At 41.9% G+C, this 21950-nt stretch overlaps 1 protein-coding gene across 1 annotated transcript in view; it reads left to right on the top strand.

The window, feature by feature from the left end:
• LOC148518849 (alpha-2-macroglobulin-like) overlaps positions 1-21950 on the top strand; it is a 177233-nt gene that overhangs the window by 40422 nt on the left and 114861 nt on the right. The window contains exons 9-11 of the mRNA XM_088476972.1: positions 4895-5004; positions 5525-5718; positions 20986-21193. Coding sequence (XP_088333098.1) covers positions 4895-5004; positions 5525-5718; positions 20986-21193 — 512 coding nt within the window. The remainder of the gene's footprint in view (positions 1-4894; positions 5005-5524; positions 5719-20985; positions 21194-21950) is intronic.

The raw sequence follows: 21950 nt of genomic DNA, 5'->3' as shown, positions 1-21950 counted from the left end.
TGCTCTGGAATGGTGCTCACATCTGAAATAACATACAAACATTCACCTCAGGCAGGATGGCCCTACTGCCGCATTTAATGGCTTACTGTGATCGCAGTTCCTGTATATGCTGGAATTATGCCACACAATACACTTTGTATGATGCATATTAAAGCTGGTTAAGTGCTAATTATGCCCTCTTCATGGACTGACCACACTCATGCTAAAATGATGTATTTGGAAACCCCCCTCTAGCCACTGACTGTGCTTGCACGGCAGATCAGAAGATCCGTCAGCCGACACCATAACCCTGGATACGGATGGATACGGTGGGGGAACAATATATCTGGCAGTAATACACCAGATCATGCAGTGTGTATAGACCCTCGATATATTGTTCCATTGCATCTGCCATCGCTGGGTACACACATCGTCTAGTGTGTACCCAGCATAAGACTGGCCTAGGTGGCACCAGGCAAACAGAATTTGAAGAGTGAGCAGTAAAGTAAAGCAGTTCGACTCATCAAGTTATAATATGTACTTATTCTTGCCTTTCTACATTGTAAGGAGCTTTAGTGCCATCCAATAACAAGACTACCAACATGAACCTAGTACTCTAGTGATGCTATAAAAAAAAAAAACATGTGACGCAGACTTTAACATCAGAGTTAATAAATGATATAGTCATGTACGCTCCACAAGTGAATGAAAGTTTACTATATTAGGAAATACTATAATGATTGCCTTACACAGAAGGAAACCTTTAACAAAAGGATAAATAAAAAGCTTCTAGCAATGGGAGACCATTGTCTTTTTTCCAGTGAACAACTTAACTGCTGCCAGTAAGGAGAAACTTAGATAATGACAACAATTATATTTGAAAGTGACAGGAAACTAGAAGCGCTGGATGTTATTTCTTTAGTAACAAGACTTAAATTCTAATATTTATTTTGGAATATTAATTAATGTATTCAGGGCCGTCTCTTCCATTGGGCTTTTAGGGCAGTTACCCAAGGGCCCGAAGCTTCAAGGGGCCCTCCAGCCGCGGCCAGTTAGTAAATTTACTTGTTTTGTTAAAGCGCTAGTCTGTGTCCGATCCGCCAGCCCCCCACGCCCCCCCCCCCCCGTGACGAGTGACCATGCGGGCCGTGGGCAGACTGTGTCTCTGTGACACAGCTGCACCGCGCATGTAGCGCTGACCAGACGGAATTCAGTCAGCACTACACAGTGACAAACACAGCCGCCGGCGCCGGCAGCTGTGTATTTGTTTTAATTAGCAGCAATGAGAGTCTGTCAGACTCTCATTGACTGCTATGCCCACTGCCGGAACCGGGCTGGAGCTCACTCATGAGCTGCATCTTCCAGCTCCCGCAGTGGGTAATGGGAGAGACGTGATGACATCTCTCCCATAATGCAGAGCGGACCGACCTGGGAGGACGGACGGAGGAGCAGTTGGCGGCGGCAGGAGCAGGAGCGGGGATTCAGGTAAGTGTTTATTTTTTATTTTTATTACGTGTGTGTGTGTCTACTGGGGGGGGGGGACCACTACTGGGGGCACTACAATGGGGGTGGACTACTACTGGGGGCACTACAAGGTGGGGACTACTACTGGGGGCACTACAAGGTGGGTACTACTACTGGGGCACTACAAGGGGGGGAACTACTACTGGGGGCATTACAAGGGGGGGACTACTACTGGGGGCACTACAAGGTGGGGACTACTACTGGGGGCACTACAAGGGGGGAATTACTACTGGGGGCACTACAAGGGGGGGGACTACTACTGGGGTCACTACAAGGGGCACTGCATAAGGGGTACCACTATTGGGGACACTGCATGTGGGGGACTACTACTGGGGGCACTATATAAGGGGCACTGCATAGGGGGTACTGCATAGGGGGGACTACTACTAGGGGCACTATATAAGGGGTTTACTACTGGGGGCACAATGGGTGGGTAGGGGCCCCAGTGCATTGCTTTGCCCAGGGTCCACACTGCAGTTAAGACTGAATGTATTACAAGCCGTTCTTCCACATTTGTGAAAAAACCCATAGGCTTCTGTGGGAACCACGGCGTAGATGGTTTATATCCTGGCTCTATATAGCTTTTGAAATGACTTGACACTTATCTAGACTGTAGATATTTTTGTTTGTCTAAAAATGACCTTCCCTTCCAAGTTTAATTCTTGTGACAGTATGTCATCCAGTCTTAAAAGAGATGAGTTCCATATTAGGATCTTTCTTATGTCTTGGACACAACTATTGTTTTGTGTTAGAGACATTGCTGACCGCTCTCCACCCTCATTTTCCATACTAGGAATAATTGATCTTTCTTTTTTTTAAAGTTGATCTCTATCCATTTCCTTCACTTCCTCATATGCTTTCTGTAAAAGTTGAATCGTTAGGTTACGACATTATTCCAATCCTTTTTGGACCAGGGTTATCCTATTGAAATTTTACAGAAAGCATATGAGGTAGTGAAGATAAGGACACTACAGTGGAATCCACTAACACCAGAAATAATATGGATATTGAATTACTAACAAGTTACTGTGACCTTTACTTACTATTCCTATGCTCACTACTATTACCTCTTTTCCACTGACCGGAAAATCCCGAGTTATTGCACGTGAACGCATCAACCCAGGATTTTGGTCAGTGGAAATGGCTCCACCAAGGCCCAGTCACGCGGGAAGCCAACCCTGCTAGCGAGCAGGGTTCTTCTTGGGAAGGACCTGGGTAAGGTTCAGTGTAAATGGGTAACCTGTTCGACCCAGGACTCGTCTACAGCACGGGGAGAGCCGCGTTCCGGTGCAAGGAGACGATGTCATTCTCCAAGCGCTTGCACTACACCTGTGTGCCATGTAAACAGCGCCAATCTGTGTCTGCACTGTACTGTAAAAGGGATATGTCCCGGGTCTGTCCACCTAAACTGTGACTTTTTCTAACAATCTATTACTTTCCTGTGCATGGACAATTTATATTATAATGACTATGGTGGTTATTGACATATTTTGTAAGTGATTTTATTTACAATTCCAGCTGTTATTGCATTGTATTAAAGCTATTTTTATTAAAGAGGCATCGAGCATTCTATTTTATTGTTACTTTCTTTTTTTAAGGGTGAGTAATCCCTTAATTGGGAACTGTAGGAGGTCAGATTTATCTGCAGGTAATTGGGGGGTGGGGGGTGTCGGGGGGGTACACAAACTTAACGCATCTGTCGGTAGTGCTGCGCATGCGCTGGTTTTACAGATGTAACAGCGCATGCGCAGCACTGTTTCCAGATGCGATAAGGTAGTGTAGGCAGGGGAAAGTATCTATTTCCCAAAAAGCTGTCATCGCAAAAATGACAGCTTTTCGGAATAGATACTTATGGAGAGGTGGAATGATGAATTCCAACTATAATTAGCTAGAACTCCATGCGAGTTCTAAAGCTAATTATCTCCAGAGAATTTTTAGGTTTAATGAATAGGCCCCTATATGTTTCTATGCTTCAGGCATAATACATAAGATACTGTATGTGTGTGCACGTCATGTAGAGTGTCTACTCCTTAATTACTGCATTGAGTACTATGGAGCTCATTCAGACCCGGACGCTAAACTGCGCTCTCTCGCTGTCAAAAGGGGGGGGTATGCAAATTCCGCAATCGCACTGTCTGGTGTAAGGACGCCCTCTATGTTTTAGAGAGCGATGGCAGAGTGAGCGCACGCCGGTATGAAGACGTCCCCTTTTCTTTCTTAGCACACGTCATCTCTAGGAAGTGTATGATTAATCAGAACCATCGAGAGCCATCGGAGCTGCACGCAGCGCTTGAGGTAGACCCTACCCCACCGCAAGCGCTGTGATCACTGCAGGCTGATTAGCAACCTGGTGACGTGTACAATGACGCTTCCATGCTAATTATGCACACCCTTAAAACTCCGTTTTGATGCCCAGAGACGCCTGCATCCGCAGCACCACTCCCCGTTCACAATCACCTTCCCCTGTTACCACCCACAAACGGCGCTGTCACTCAAAGTAGCAATCAGTCTGTGTACAACGAGCGCATGAATCCCGATCGCAGTGACTGGTTCGCACACTGCGGTGCACATGCACGCGCAGACAGGTGACAATCACCCATAGCTTGCGTCCGCGGCTTAGCGTCCGGGTCTGAATCGGGCCCTATATCTTTTCTATACTATTTTATATAGGTGGGGAGAATGCAGTTACTTCTCAGGTAATTCATTCTACTTCCTACTTAAAGTCATATCTGTCTACTTTTGAAAAAAGCATTTTAGTGAGATTGTGAAAGCAGCACCTATGAGCGTGGCGGTAAAGTGGGCGTGTCCTGCTATATCTGAGAGGCGTCATAAAATTGATTTATATCAAAATGTAAATGAGCCCTAAAGCAGTTAGTAAGATCTACTTGTTGATGAAAACACACTGATACTTTTTAGAAAATACATGTAGCCATAGGGATCATTGTGCCTCATAGCAAATGCAGGGAAATTATACCAATGATCCCATTTGAATGTATATATATCTATTTTTTACATATATAACAGCTACATATTGGGGGTAAGGCGCAATCAGGGAGATTGCTAGACTCTTCAGGGAGTCAGGGAGATTGCTACTATTTCAGGGAGTCTCCCTGACAATGAGGGAGAGTTGGCAATTATGCTTATAGTTGTACCACCATTTTGCTGGAAACTGTGAACAAACTGTTTCTACAGTACTTAGCTACAATTTTCTATTTGTTTTAGCTCATTGGTGGTCTTGGAGCTGCAGAGGGCGACATTGTTAGGGGTATTGACAATTTGAAATGTGATGTACAGTAGGATTTCTGAAACAAACAGATCAGAGCTCTAGTTATCTGCTAGTACTATTTTTAAAAAACATTTTATTCAAATGTGATGTCTTCTCTCCATATAGGAGTAACGTTATCAACAATGAGGCAAATCAGCATCACAGATTTAATCTCCTCAGTGCAATTTATTGGTTGTGACGCTCACTACAGGGCTGGGATTCCATATAGGGGGATGGTGAGTTAAACAATGTTTTCCTCATAGTCTCTTTCCTTTTATGTATCTTTATTTTATGTATCTTTGTGTAGCCTCAGCTTTAAATTCCTCACCAACGTATGATCTGTGACTTGTTCTTGAGATACTCTCTCTCATGCCCACTTAGACCTGAATCTGACCTCATCTACTCTCTATATATAACCTCTCACCTCTGCCTTCCCCCTCCAAGACTTCTCCTGTGCTGCTCCACTGTTATGAACTCTTCATCCCACCTGGTCCCCCAAATTTCACTAAAGTCTCTCTTGTCCCCACCTGATACTGCTCCGTGGGTATTACCACAGTCCTGTTCCATTAGTTCTTATTGTACCAGTATTGCACTAGACTGTAAATGCTCATAAGCTGGGAACTCACTAACCTACTGTATGTCTTATTCCTATACCTTCTCCATCAAGTTTGTATATCAATGTTCTGTATCAAATGTATGTACTGTATGTATGTTCATGGTCTCTTTGGTGCTCACATCCAATATCTCAATACACAGCTTAAACTGGTAGATGCCAATGACAATGCCATCCCCGGACATACTGTAGAACTCACCTGTTCCTATACATATAGTACTACGACCCAGACCTTAGAGACAGATCAGGATGGAAGAGCTTTCTTCATGCTTAATAATACAGCTGACTGGAGAAATGTGGTGTCTATCAGGGTAAGGACCATTTTTTCCTGGCATTCGTTTTGTTCTCATTGTGGCTATCTGTGAGAGTTATTAGCCTTGGGTAATATTCTCCATTTGTGAAGTCTCATATAAGGCATTCTTTCATAAATTCATTCAAAATTCAGGCAATGTCTAGAAGCTTAAAACAAACACGCCAGATTGTTTTGCTTTTGTCTACTTTCATATTGTTTATCTGCCTTTACTACACTGTGCAATTAGAAGAGAGTTGAGACAAGTACACATACTTCTGAAGAAGTAGAACAGTCCAAAAATAAATGATAAAGTATAAGCATCACCTATACACAGTTGAGGAAGTGAATTAATAGATTGAGAGGCTGATTTTAAAATAAAATGGAATCTCAGTTTTTTTTACTTCTTTTGTTTTTAATACAATTCTGTTTATCATCACAAACAACATGAAGAATAAAGAACATATGCGTTATTGATACCATGCATTGATTTAACCTTTAAGTAGCAAAAATAAAAATAATTAATGTAGAGTGTGGCTATAGAGAAGAGAAGAAACTAAAAGAAAATAATTTATATATATATATATATATATATATATACAGTAGGTAGTTAAAGTAAAAATATATGTACTGTACATTCCTGTTGCAACAATTTTTTTGCTCTGTCCCCTCCTCTGATATGTGCTGGTATGTGATCTATGATTATGTCCCTTATGCTGGCTCCTCAATGTTTAGCCTGGATGCAATGTGCTATGTCCCGACTTCAAAGCTGGTCTAATGTGTAATGTCATGGGGTCCTTAAATTGTCTTTGGGTTTTACCCATATAAGACAAGCCACAAGGGCACGTTAGCGTATATACAACAAAAGTAGCGCTACAGGATTCTGCAAAATTAATTATATATGTTTTCCATGTGAGGATGAATAAAAGTATTGCCAACTGACAATGACCTGCAGGTTACACACCCCAAACATTTAAAATAGCCAACTGTTTGCTGAAGCCGGTCATATCCAAGTTGACGACTTGGTCCTTTATGTTCTTCCCTCTAGCACAGCTTGGTAATATTTGGGTGTTCTGAAAAGATGGCAGATCCCTGTCCGAACTTACCATTGCCCACCATTGCTTGGCTTTCTTTTGTTTTATAATAAATATATATGTTGCGATAGTACAACCAGTAAATGACACCCTTATTACCCAACATGTTTTATCACAAATTACTTCTTTAGGGTAGTGGTAAGTTTAAATATTTGTCTCGTATGGGCATCCTACATATTCAGCAATAGTTCAAGACTTCTAAGCAACAGAAAAGGGGAAGGATTATGGTGCCTGTTTTTATAAATGACAAACCCAGATAAATAGTTTTATCCACTGCTTTAGACAGTGTGACTGTGGTCCAAAACATTTAAAATTGATCCAGCCCTGGGTCATGTTACCCCTGCTACCCTGCCCAGCCCACCCCTGGTTCCTAAGTTAAAAATGAAGCAGGGCTCCACTATTTAAAAAAAAAAAAAATCCCCATTATTATTAAAGTGAGGGGTAATTGGTGTTTCCATAATTTGAACATCTGGCCTCCTGATAGACTTAGGGCTAGATTTACTAAGCAGTGACTTTTCTACTCTGCTGCTTCTCAGTTTCACCTCAAAATTTAAAGTGGTACTTATATTAAATGCAAGACCAGGCAAGTTTTTTGTAATATTCCACACAAAAAAAGTACAGTATGTATCTGACCAAAAATTGGATCTCATCGAACAATCCACCAAATGAGAATAAGGTTCCCTTGTGACCACAGCCTCACCAACAAATGGGAGAGATAGAAGGAAAGTTTTTGTTTAATTTAATCAGAACTTATACTATACTGTATAGAGGTCTCCTTAATCAGAGTAAAAATGGATGAATTAGCTACTTCTTTTCTAATAATCGGCCAAAAACACACACAAGGTGGGGCACAAGGGACTTTTGGTGTTACAGTGTATTAAAAAATTAGTCTTTACTAATAATTCATTAAAAAAGGGCATACTTTGTCTTTTTTGCATGATTTTGCTTCTGGGCGAGGCCCACCTTTCTTCTCATATTGTCAAGGGACCATTTTTCCATAATTTTTATACTGCTGCTACACATGGTGTATTATGTTTGGATCTATAATTATTATCAGCATTGACTTACTGTATATAGTGTGAGTATATTTCATTGCCCCTTACAATTGGGAACCAGACAGTAATAAAATTAGACTGGGTAAAAGCAGGGTATCTAGATGGAAGATCGACAATGCTTAGATGGATAGTCAATAGGTCAACACCAGATAGTCAACATGCAATATGTCAACATGGTTAAAAAGGTTGACAGGTAAAAAAAGATTGATTGACAAATGGTCGATAGTGCAGAAGGTCGCCATAGTTAAAAGGGTATAACATGCTGAAATGGTCAACACAAAAAATGGATGGAACATTTTTTTTCATTTTTCTTCCAACATTTTTAAGGTTAGGGGGTTAAGGTTAGGATGAGGGTTAGGCACTTGGGGAAGGGTGGTGCCACTACTTGCACATTTACAATTTGTAAAGAAATAGGCATTGTTACAGAAGGATCAGTGCCATGTACTGCAAATTAGTCCAGCCAGATTGCATAAGATCTTGGTGTGCTGTATGATCCAGCCACACAGGAATGAAAGCCAAGGCTCAGTGAGATGTTAAAGTATACAATTATGTACAGTAAAGTTATGTGAGCACTGTATATTGGGGATGTAATTGGGTAGGATAGCTTATGGTGGATATGTGGGTGGTTCTGGAATTTGATACACTTGCCGGAAGAGGTGAGTTTTTAGGGAACGCTTGAAAGTTTGGAGACTAGAGGAAAGTTTTATTCATGAGCGGACATTTCACAGAGTGGGTGCGGCCCAAAATAATATCCTGTAACCGTGAATGGGAGCAGGAAATGAGTGAAGATAGGAGACACAGATCTTGAGCAGAATGTAGAGGTTGGGCTGGGAGATATTTTGAGATAAGGAAAGAGATGTATGCTGGTGTAGTTTGGTTAATAGCCTTATGTGTAAGAGTATTTTATATTGAATTTGGTAAAATAGGTAACCAATGGAGGGACTGACAGAGAAAAACTAAAAGACAATCATTTTAATCGTTGGCTAACCAGAATTATACTGAGATTGCATCTTAATATATCTTGCAAATTGCATATGGTCAGGACTGGACAATGATACGATGGATGTAAGTTATGAAATTATTAAATTCTACTAACATGGAGATTTGATGAACTAACACATGTGGAATAATCAATTCCTAACTAACAGAGTTACAACTATATTCTGCTTATCTAACCTGCATGTGCATGGGCAATGTGTAATATTTTCAACTGCAGTGTTTAAGGATTGATGTGAGACAGTATTTAGTGCCTGTTTCAGCAAGAATTGCAATTGCAAAGATGCGCACAGGCAGCTGTACAATGTGATCCTTGCAATAATGCAAATGCAGCAGGTGTATGACACCCCTGCTGCATTTGCGATCCCAGCACTGCGACGGAGGTCATAGGCTGGGATCACCATCGTGACCATCGGTGGTCGATGGTCGCGATGGTGGATGCCTCAGCTTACTTAGGCTGGCCGGCTTACTAGCCCAGGACACTGTGCTGACAAACGCAGATCCTGGGCTAGCCACTCCCGGAAAATGGGGCGTTCACGCCCCCGTTTCCAGGAACGGCGGCCGAACCTGTCCCCAAACCACCCCTTAAATGCCTCTGCCTGTCAACAAGGCAGATGCATTCAAGGTTTATGCTGGCGACTATGCAGGACCCATTCTGTACTCACAGAATTCCAGATAATCGTGAATCTGTGATCAGCAGTGAACTTGCGTTCACTGCTGAATCAGGCCCTTAATTGTTCTATGCAGAGATTGTAGTATGTTTTTATTACACTGGCCATCTGTTGTTATAGCCATTTTATCATGTTGTTGTATATTAATTATTCTGACAACTAGCGCCTCTTATACTTTTATTTATGTTCTGAGAAGGTTGGTAATCCCTTAATTAGAGGCTGCAGGCTGTCAGATTTAATTTACCACAGGGCCGGCGCTTCCATTAGGCAGCTTTAGGCAGCTGCCTATGGGTGCTGGGACCTGAGGGGGCAGCTAGCTTAGACATCCTGGGCCACTGCCGCTGAGAGGGTGTACTTGTTTGGGGGAGGATCAGCGGGTCCGCAGGTGCTGAAAGGGGAACAACAATTGAATCAAAGCGGCGGCTGCGGGACCCAGCAGAGGCGGAAGTGTTCTGACAGTCGCCACCTGCGCTGCCTCCTCCAGGGAAGGACTGCGCCAACTGCATGCTGCCGGCCTGCTGCCCCTACTTGCCGTCCAGAGCCTTTGTGGCTCCATCATAGTCCGCTTGTACTCCATGCTGCTCGGCCGGGCGCAAGGAGGAGCAGCTTCCCTGCACTTTCTGGTGCCGGAGGAGGAGGCCCGCTGAGGCTGAGAGACAAAAGGGATAAATAGCTGGGGAGCTGTGCACGTCTATGTTCATGTGTAATAATAAGTGTGGCTGTTACTTTCTGATTTGTCTGTAGCACATATCCAAGTAAGTAAAAGGGTCAACAGCAAAAATCATCCTATATATATATATATATATATATATATATATGGGGTGAGTGGGTTCGGATTTCTGAAATCCGAACCCCCCCGAGCCCCCCCGATCCGAGGCCGATCCGAGTCAGGCACGACTTTTCCCGCCTGACTCGGATCTGAAATCGAGGCAAAACATCATCATTCCGCCTTCCGGGTCTCGCGGGTTTTGGATCCTATATAAGGTACCCGAGTCGGCGCCATTTTCTCACTCGGCTGTGGATAGTGAAGAGGGAAGGTGGGAGTTAGGGTTGGCTGGGCTGTGTAGTGTAGTGTAGTGCAGTGTAGTGTTGTGCTGTGCTGTGCTGTGCTGTGCTGCGCTGTGCTGCTGTTGTCCATAGGGGCTGTGTCCACTTCTTCAAAGTCCATAGGGGCTGTGTCCACTCCAAAGTCCTGTGCAGTGTCCCAGTCCTAAAGGGGTGCTGTAGTGTTGTCCAGGGGGTGCTCTGTCCATCAGGGGTGCTCCCCCCAAGTGCAAAAAAAATAAAATATTTTTTCTGTTTGTGAATCAACAAAGGAGCAGCGCCAAGCGTGCGCCTGTGTCCCATAAGTGAAAGGCCGGCTGGCTTGTCCGTTAAAGAGTGCTGTAACCCCCAAAGGGCACTCCAAACAAAATAAAAATATATTTTCTGTGTTTGTGAATTGTGTGGGCTGTAGCTGCACGTGCATCAACAAAGGAGCAGCGCCAAGCGTGCGCCTGTGTCCCATAAGTAAAGGGCCGGCTGGCTCATTTCTTAAAGGGTGGTGTAACCCACAAAGTGCACTAGTCTCCAACAAAAAATTAAAAATTATTTTCTGTGTTTGTGTGCGCCTTAGCCGCACGTATATATCAATATAACATAAATGGAGGACCAAACTTTCTCCGATAAAAATAAAATAGGGAAAGATCAAGAACCACTTCCTCCTAGTGCTGAAGCTGCTGCCACTAGTCATGACATAGACGATAACATGCCATCAGCATCGTCTGCCAAGGCCAATGCCCAATGTCATAGTAGAGGGCACATACAATCCCAAATGACAAGGTTCAGGAAAATGACATTGAAAAAAACATTTAAATCATCTGAAGAGAAACGTAAACTTGCCAATATGCCATTTACGACACGGAGTGGCAAGGAACGGCTAAGGTCTTTCCCTATGTTCATGACTAGTGGTTCAGCTTCACATGACGATGGAAGCCCTCCTCCTGCTAAAAAAATCAAATGAGTTAAGCTGGCAAAAGCACAGCGAAGAACTGTGCATTCTAAGAAGATATCACAAATCCCCAAGGAGAGTCCAAGTGTGGTGGTGGTTGCGATGCCTGACCTTCCCAGCACTGGATGGGAAGAGGTGGCTCTTTCCACGACATCTTGCCTCCGTAGAGCCAGTTTGTGCAGGGACACATTAATTGCCAGCTTGTTTTGTGGGGGCCCAAACGAACCAATCATTTCAGCCACAGTTGTGTGGCAGACCCTGGCGCTGAAATGATTGGTTTGTTAAAGTGTGCATGTCCTATTTATGCAACATAAGGGTGGGTGGGAGGGCCCAAGGACGATTCCATCTTGCACTTCTTTTTTTTCTTTGTATTATGTACTGTTTGGGGCCTAGTTTTTCTAACTGCCATCCTGTCTGCCACTGCAGTGTCACTCCTAGATGGGCCACGTGTTTGTGCCGCCCACTCGTGTCGCTTAGCATAGTCATCCAGCTACCTCGGTGCAATCTTTTGGCCATAAAAACAATATTGTGAGGTGTGAGGTGTTCAGAATAGACTGGAAATGAGTGGAAATGAAGGTTATTGAGGTTAATAATTGCATAGGAGCAGATAAACCCACAAATTCTGTGATTTTAGCTGTTTTTATGCTTTTTTTCAAAAAAATACAGATCCAAAACACAAAACCCAGAACCCAAAACACGGAAGGGTGGTTTTGGCAAAACCAATCCAGATCCAAAACACGAAGAAAGATCCAGATCCAAAACTAAAACACAAAACACGAAAAGTGGCCGGTGCACAGCCCTAATATATATATATATATATATATATATATATATATATATATATATAAGTCAGAAATCCACTGCACTCGCCACTCCCAGATTTTGGGTGCAGACCTGCAGTTGCCATTCCCAGACATGGGGTGCAAGTGGCTTGTGACCACATTGCTTAAATAAAAAAAACAGAAAACTCAGCACTCACCATTGTTAAATCACTCACAAAAATATATAAATAAAAATGGGGTTTTGGTTCATGGATTGATCAATGCATTTAAGCCTGCAGCCCACATATATATATATATATATATATATATATACATATATATATATATAGATAGATATATATATATATATAGATATATATATAGATATATATATATAGATATATATATATAGATATATATATATTTATATATTATTGTGAGTGATTTAACAATGGTGAGTGCTGAGTTTTCTGTTTTTATTTTTATATATATATATGTATATATATATATATATATAATCTGTTTGTGTCCCCCCTACACTATACCAGTCGAGCACAGTGTCTTTTTACCTTTTTATTTCTGGGGCATTTTTCAATTTGACAGCAGTGGCTGTGGAACTGCTAAAACGCCACGTCCACACTTTCGCCTGAGGGGCTGGAAAATGGATATTGGGGAAGAGGGGGCAGCAGGCAGACATTGTGCCTAGGGTGCAGAGAAACCTTGCACCGGCCCTGATTATACATATGTTGTGATTGGCACCTTTTTTATATTTTAAGTCTCTCAGTCTCTATTTATTAACATTATTTTTACTAAAATAATGTGAAAAAGGGTGTTTTTACACCCTTTTCACATTATTTTAGTATCACTTACAGTTACTAAAGAGCAATTGGAGTAAAATTTGTAAAATTCTACTCCAACCCATAATTATCACTTATTTTTAGTAAGCAGATCGCATTTCCCATAATTGTAATGGGAAATGTGATCTGACCAAAGTTACTAAAAATAAAATGTAAAAAAATACCGGGGAAAGCCCTCTGGCGTTATCCAGGGTCTACCAGGGTTACCGGACTCCTGCTCCGCTGTAATGTGCAGAGCCTGGAGCTGGCCCCAGTAATCAGCTGTGTGGTCTAAACAGACCACATGCTGATTTACTGTAAAAAAAAAAACTTACCTGAGTCCAGGGACCGGAGTTCGGGGCTCCGGTGATGTCCTCCCTCCGGTCATCTGGTCTCCCATGCTGCATTGGGGCCCGGTCGTCACCTAACAGGGTCCCAGTGCAGTATGGGATGTCAGCTGACCAGAGCGACAGAGGACATCACCGGAGGCCCGATAACTGCAGGTACGTGTAATTAAGGGAGGGGGGGTCGTGGGGGGTCCGCGATTGTGGGGGTGGGTCTTAGCAATGGGGCGGGGCTTGGCGACATGGGGGGTAGCAGCGGCGGCCGGTCGGCGCATGCGCGGGGCACTTGTCACTGTATTTTTTTCGAAAATACCATAATAAGGCTCCAGAGGGGATTCGCAGGGACAGAGCTTTCTCGCTCTTGTAATAAATCCCTGTGATATTGCATGAATTCGCAATGCAAATTCGGTTGGTAATATCACACTACAATGTGCAATACAAATGCAGATTGTAGCAAATAGAGCCCTCAGTGAGGGTCAGAATTCTGTTTTTTCAGCATAGGAATAATCACTGCAAGCATGAATAGTTATGGTAAGATACCAGTAGAAAGAGAGAGATTACAGATTTTAGTTAAGGTTGGGATGAGCACAGGAGACAGAACTCTACTGATTTGTGAAGGTATAGGATCAAGAGGAGAGGTAGTAGATAGAGTAGGAAGTGTAGATACTTCATCGACATTTGTAGAATCAAATGAAGAAAAGGAGCCAGAGGGTTCAGGGAAGCAATTCAGCAGCTCGCTGGCTAAGGAAGAGCATTCCATTTCAAGTCGGATCTGATCAATCTTGTCCTTGAAATAATAAGAAATATCTTGGGCACTCATAGTAGCTGTTAGGTTGGGTGTGGGAAGGGTAAGAACTTAAAGTAATGTATATGTATTATAAAGTTGCCTAAGGTTAGAAGCTTGAGATAAGAGATTGGAAATATGTTTGGTTAGCAGTGTCCAGAACCTTTTGATAGGATTGGTAGATAGTGTTATATGTGAGGACACTGTTGCCTTGTGCGTGACTAGCGATATATGTAATTGGGTATGCAGAGACCAGAGATGTGCTGTCTGGGACAATGGAACTGTTCAACCAAAGTTCCTGTGGATGTACAGTAGTAGTGATAAAAAGGATTCATCCTGGCACTTTGTCTTAATGGTGTTTTATGTAGTCCTCCTCGATGTATTGTGAAGAGCAGAGAAAAATATATAGTGTATCCTGTTTAAATCTGAGACAAGTAAATAAATGGGAGATATATGCACCCTGTGTATGACAGTATGACACAGGTAGGCTTTGGAAAAACATCACACCATTTTCTTACGGTGGTTGCTGATACAGTGGTGTTTCCATAACTTGTCCAGATGTTTATGATGCAGACTCTCAGAGAAGAGTGAGAATGTAGACAAAAAAGATGGGATAATTTTTCTCTAAGTGCTGTACTCACCTATTGGTGAATAAACGTCTTTAAACATTTATTTATATATCCTGATGTCCATTAGGGTATTTTTCTCAGATGACAATATGTACTTAGGGCCTGATTCAGACCCGCTCGCGAGTGCTGAGCGCTCGCAAGCGGGTCGATGTTGTGCAAGTGCGCATGTGCACGACGGAGGCTGCTCCGTCATGCGCATGGCGAGACCCGAATAACGATGGCCAAGCCGCCATTATGGGTCTCGCCCCAAAGGGGGCGTGCTGTCGATGGTGAGTGACAGCACGCCCCCTTTGGTGGGCGTGCCGGGGACATTGCTGCCCAGACGGAGGCGTTACCGTCTGGGGCCGGCCCCACTGACATCATGGACGCTCGCATCGCTCGCCCCATCATGGACGCTCGCATAAGCTGTGGGTGGTAACCAGGAGGACTCACAAAAAAAAAAAAAAAAACACCCTGATTCAGAGCGTCCGGCTCTGAATCAGGACCTTAGTACTTATCTCAATGGAACCTTTCAATTGACCCAGTAAAAAAAAAACAAGGTTTGAGGGTATGATTGCAAAAAATATACTGTTTTATTACACATAAATATAAATAAAGCTAAACATGCTCATGTGCATAGACTGTAAATAAAAAACATTTAGGAAAATGAAATAAAGATAAATACAGCCTGGGCATGTTTGCTAGCATGCAGGAGGAAACAGGTGGCTATTATGCATTATATTTACTAAAGTGTGGGTTTTTAGAAGTGGAAATGTTGCCCATAGCAACCAATCAGATTCTAGCTATGTTTAGTAGAATCTGATTTGTTGCTATGGGCAACATCTCAAATTCTAAAAACCCACATTTAGTAAATATACCCCTATGGGTTAAAAATAAACCCTATTGAAGATAAGCAGGAAAATCAAGGATAGAAATCCTAATAAAATAAAAATTGTATATTGGGACTCCTAAGCTGTAGAGCTACATGTTTTGTGGTCCCCTGACCACTTCCTCAGGCTGGTAATCTTAAGTGACCTTGAAAGGCAGAGCTCCACAGCTGAGGAGTTCCAACGTACATTTTCTGTTTTAATAGGATTTCTATACTTGAGTTTTTCCTGCTTATCTCAACGTACATTTTTTGCCTTAATGGGATTTCATTCTATGCTTTTTTTCACTATGCAGGTTTCATTATGTGTAAAAGGATAGAAATAATTAAAAAAAAAAATGTTTGGCCCCAAATCAATAACCAGCCCTGGAACACTGAGCCTGGTCTGATACTAAAAAATAAGGGGGAAAACTGGAGAAGGGTTGCAGGGAGATGTACAGTGTGGGGTCCCCTTGCCATAACACTAACCAGCCTGAAACTGGTTAACCTAGGGCTGGAATCCCTCGGAAAGTCACGATCACAAAAAAATGGGGTCCATCCTCCCAAGGGATAACCAGCAGCACTCTCAACCAATAAGCACTTTTCCATTCATTTCTATGGAAGCCTGCAAGTGTCCTTTCATTTTATTGTGGCTGTGCAAGCAGCCAGTCCGTTGGTTTGTTTTTATTGCGAAGATGCTGTGGATGCCTACGTTGACTGAATAGGACCTGATCCATAGTTTTTGTGAGTATTAAATTGGATAACGAGGGCTGAATGGGTAGGTTTTTTATTTATAAAGTATTACAACATTCGGTGTGTGTCTTCATTTTAATATCTTGCTACATGCAGACTACAAGTGCTAGCAGGCCCTTAATGTCCAGGCATGCAGGTCTATTGTTTTGGTGGGTTTGGCAGCGGTTTTACGGCTGTTTTCAAAACCCCCACTAAAAGTTGCTATTGTATTCTTTCTTTTGTCTAAAACAGTAATGGCGCTTTGATATTCTACTTTAAAGTGTGCTTTCTCTGTGGTTTTTGGAGGTTTTGGCCTAAGCAAACCAGTGGGTTGCAAAATCACTTAGAAACTGCTGGGATTTAGAACCCGCTGTTTAGTAAATTTTGTCCAAAACCTATAAATAGTCTCAGAACAATCTTTGGTATTGCAAAATCAGGCTCACAGTGCCCTCTTGTGTTGATACTAAATACCACAGAAAATAGTAATGCTGTAACTTTCTATACAGCTTACTAGTTTACTTTAAACAGATTAAGATATCCTTAATATTAATAATAGTGACATTAAAAAGTAGAGCAATTACCACCAAAAGTAAAGCAAGCAAAGCAGTCACACTTGATTAAAGAGGAGATGATCTCCAGGTCTTAAGTACTGGTGTCAGTTGTCCCCCAATGTGGCTACTATAGTATATGGTATGACTCACCACTTGATGGAAGTTGCTGGTCTGAACTGGGCTTCTCTACAGAGTACTTGGGGAGCATAAGTAGTGAAATGATGATGAAGGTGTGGTACACCAAATAAAATTATCATATATGTTAAAGTGTGTTGGATTATCACAGGCCTAATGTTACCTGGTTGTAGTGTGTGGAAGGGTTTCACTCTTGCTCTGGCACTCTGTCCTCGGCAGCACTGTTATTTCTTCCCTCCTTCACACCACAGCAGAAAGGCAAGGGAATCTTACCCTTTCCCAGACACAGACAAAATGGCATACAGAATGCATGCAAAGGCATGTTTTACTTTATTTCTAGTGACTACAAATACAGGTTAGAATGGGTCTCTTCTATTAATGGAACATATGGCAAGCATTTCTTAAATCACATTAAATATGGGACTCACTGATGCAATATCTCAAATGCCTAAGTAACACTTCTTACTACATTTTCCCTCATTGACTATACAGCACTAGCCCTTGACAGATGCAAAGTATGTACCAATAATTCTCACAGTAGCTCATAAGAAATTATTCTCAATCATCTCTACTTAGCAGTTCACAATAATATTTATATATAGCAGATCATTATAATATCTACTTAACAGTTCACAATTATAGCTAGTTACTTACACATGGAATAATTTAGTAACATACTGTAGATTGCTATACACTCTCAATATGGTTTGGTTCAAAAAAGTTTTTCTTTAATAGATCAATGGTTCTTTATACTGGGTGGTAATGTCCAAAAACAAGGTAATGCAATAGAGCTAATAAAGCAGTTCTAACCACTGGAACCCAGGTTATATTTGTGGATCATTTTGTGCACATTTGGTTCCTTTAAATACACAGAAACAGTTTATTGTTGCAGCACTGTCATATATACTCCTACTTTAAATGCAACAGGTTTGGTATAAAAGATAGTAATTAGATAGACAATGTCTAGATAAACAACAGCTGTTAGACAGGCAATAGGTCGACAGGAACAAAAGGTCGACAGGGTCAAAATGTTGACACCAAAATGGTCCGTACATAAAATGCTGCTCTGCCCTTCAGATATTACAAGTCCAATGGTGCCATAAATGCTAGTCAAGCACTCTGGGCTAAATGGAGGTATCAGAGCTGCAAGATCTTCCCAAAATTGCTGGCCTTGTTTACTATGGAATGGGCTGAGCTCTGCCAATTACTGGATTAATGGACCGCAGTTGGTCCTGAATGTTTGAAGAATGCTTGGGGAGTTTGTTAAAAACTTGAACCTGGAGAATGAAGCCTGGAGCACAGAGAATTCACGTTCTGCCCAAATAGCTGTCAAGCTTCCCCCCCCTCCTTAATTTATTGTTAGTTTCAAAACCTGCGCTATAGTATGTTCTGTGATATCAGTGTGCTCTTTTAAAGTAAGAAATTGACCAAGCATTATGGATTTCAACCTCTCCTGGGACTGTGGATGGTGAAACAACCTTCAATATTGAGTCCACTGATGCATGGATGCATGTGTATAATGGATTCACTTCTCCGGACCCTACGACACATCCTTTTTGCCTATAAAGATGTAAGTCACCTGACACTAAGTGCTAGGTGAATATTTTTTTTTTGGTTGTTGCTCTGACTCTCGCAAAACTCTGTCTGATTCCCATACCACTGAATCTGTAAGCCCCTGATAACCTGTGTACCAACCCGGCTTGCATTCTGCACTTGCTCTGCTTGATAACCAAGTACTGACCCAGTTCATGTTCTGGACTTCCTCTGTCTGATAATATGTGTACCAATAGAAAAAAAGAAAGGGATAGCACTTTTATTCAAACACAAAAAGTTTAATTAAAACACACATGTGTATTGAGGGACATTAATATATAAAATATATTATTACAAAAAACCCATATAGCTGCCAACTTGAAAAAGTCCAAAAAGCACTAAAGTTCTGCTATGATGATTATCCAAATACTTATGAATGGGTGCAGGTCCGGCGCTAGGTGTCTCGGAACCCTGTGCCAACCCGTGTACCCCCCGCCCCTTCTCTCACTGCGCCCTCCCCCTGTGCTTACATATGCACTGCAACCGACGGGGTGGAGGGTGGGACTTTCCTACTGCCAGACCCCGGCGCCCCTGTGCGACCGCACAGCCAGGAACATACCTGGAACCGGCCCTGTATGGGTGATATCTATATAATACAAACTATCATTTTCTATTGGAGAGATGTAAATGAGTAAGTCCAGATCAATGTTACAGTCAGAACCACATTAATATAAATCTAATTTTTAACACACTATAGATATGAACATATCAAATATTCACATATTTATCATGTAATACGCACAATCTAATAGTTTTCACTCTATTTAAATCATTAATTAGACCACAATACAATTATTAATATTATTATATTTTATTATTACCAATTCCCACTAATACTCACCATGTAATAGAAGTCATTTTTATTTCTATATCTACTTTAGGGTAATATGGCATGTTATATATTATTCACTAATACCAATTGGCTAAAAATATATATAATAATTCAATATATAAATGAATATAATTCCCTTGGACATTATGAGCCCTTTCATTTTTATTCAGTAATTATAATATATAAGAGAATAATGCAATGTCCAATAGCAATTATACATGTTCATAGTCGTATCATCCATTTACATTAGTGTAAATTCCATTATGGTATTGTATTACAGCTTGAGATCAGTAATTAAGGTAATTATGAGCCTTCTAAATATCTCTTGTATCATCACTTTAAACATGTGTATTGATTATTTAGAATTAGTATTTACAGCTAGTAACAACTGAATGTTGGATAGTAAGGAATTAATAATATTAACAAATATAACACCCGGAATTGATGTTTTATGTAAATAAGCATCTGATTGGAGGAGGTGAATACACCCCCCACCCCCTGGGTATGCACATACGATACCTGCCGGAGTTGTATCAGTCACATTGTATAGCTATGAGTGACCGCAACCCCTATTGGTGGAGGGGGACACACCCTTTGTCCACGACCCCTGAGACTTCAGTTTTCACTGGCTGAGACACGGAACTCACAGTGAATCTGTAAACAAACACAGGATTGGTCTCAAAGATAACATGACCAGGAAACATGATTTCATTGGTCCTCATGTATGAATATAGCTTGGGATAGTGGAGACAATTGTCTTGCCTTGAAAAAGCTAACAGCGAAATGCGCGTCGGCATGCCCTCCGTGTGCACTCCACGTCTAGTTAAATAAGATGTTGCAAAAATCAGTAATATGATTAGAATACTTAAATTTCACTGTGTTATTCGAACAGTGACAGGATGCCTCAGAGTGTGAGAGCCTGCGTATCAATGTGTATTGAACCAGCCGTGGTTCATGCTTCAAATAAGATCTATGTATGAGTCAACATATACAGTATATACAATTATTGTCTCTATAGATAAACTCTTTTGCCAATTACCCTAAGTGTACCAAGTCATTATAGACATGCTTTTATGAATGTGTGAGGTAGTGTTATGCAACTGCCCTGTATAAGATACATGTTTGTATATTTGTAAGTCCACCTAATGATTTATAGCTAATTGATTGGGAAGGTGTGACAATGCCGAAGAGACATCTAGGAATCTCTCAAGAAATAATATATCACTATCTCAATAAATGTATACAACTCATCTAACTTTAGTAAATATACCCCTAAATGTTAACTGGACCAACCCCTATTGCTTTCCTTTATGCTAGAAATTAGTTTGCTGCAATGTTATATGGTCATACATTCATCTCCTCAGGGAATTTTATCTTATCACCAAATCTATATCTAGCTATTTCTAAATTATTTTCTGCTTCTGTTTTTTTTTTCACAGGCAATTGCAAAGGAGAAAACAACAACTAGCTACAATAATCATTACTATTTTACCCCTCGACATGGCTCCGGGCACCTAAACCTACACCCATACTTCCCGCATTACATCAACTTCCTGAAGTTCCGCTCCCTGAGTAGAGAACTCCCGTGTGAGGGGCAGCAGGAATTGCACCTGGACTATATCATTAAACACACAGAGCTAATGGAAGATATGAATCATCTTGACTTACATTACCTGGTGAGCAACATGCAAATTATACTGGGCACCTTAGTGACAGGACACCTGACATTAAAAAAAATTAAGTAATATGTCTCGTGAGAATATCTAGCTTATGTGTGCTGATGTCCATGTTTGGCCAGGCCTGACTTTACTACAATGCAAGGGTGCATTAAGAGAGGAGGAGGCAGGGGCATTTTAAGAGAGGAGGGGGCCCATGGGCAGCCTTAGTTTGGGCCCCCTCCCCTCTGTCAGCGCACTGAGCGCTGTACATTTAGAATCTACTGCGCATGCGCGGGTCTCCGGGAAAATGGTGCCCGATGCAAGTAGACTGGCACTGCACCAGAGTACACTGTTCATGCTTGGGCCTCTAGGAATATGGCACATTTCTGTACTGTTCATGCGTGGGTCTCTAGGAATATGGCACATTTCTGTACTGTTCATGCGTGGGTCTTTGGGAAAATGGCGCCCGATGCAAGTAGACTGGCACTGCACCAGAGTACACAGGGCCTGATACAGAGCCGAACGCTCTGACCAGAGCGCTCGCTCTGAATCAGCGCCCTCCTCCCTCAACTTGGAGCGGCCTAATAGACGCTCGCATAGCTGTGGGTTACCACCCACAGCTATAGCGAGCGTCCATGATGATGGTCGCGATGGTCAAGACCATTGCGACCATCGGGCTTGCGACGAGACCATGCGGTAGGGTCTTGGTGACCGCAAGCCCTGGAGTGATTTTGGCTCTATAAGAGCCAAAATCACTCCCACTGACATCCCTACT

This window comes from Taudactylus pleione, unplaced genomic scaffold (genome assembly GCF_031769625.1).
Source record: "Taudactylus pleione unplaced genomic scaffold, aTauple2 ptg000198l, whole genome shotgun sequence".
NCBI classification, from domain to species: domain Eukaryota; kingdom Metazoa; phylum Chordata; class Amphibia; order Anura; family Myobatrachidae; genus Taudactylus; species Taudactylus pleione.
This window is presented reverse-complemented; position numbering and strand designations above follow the sequence as displayed.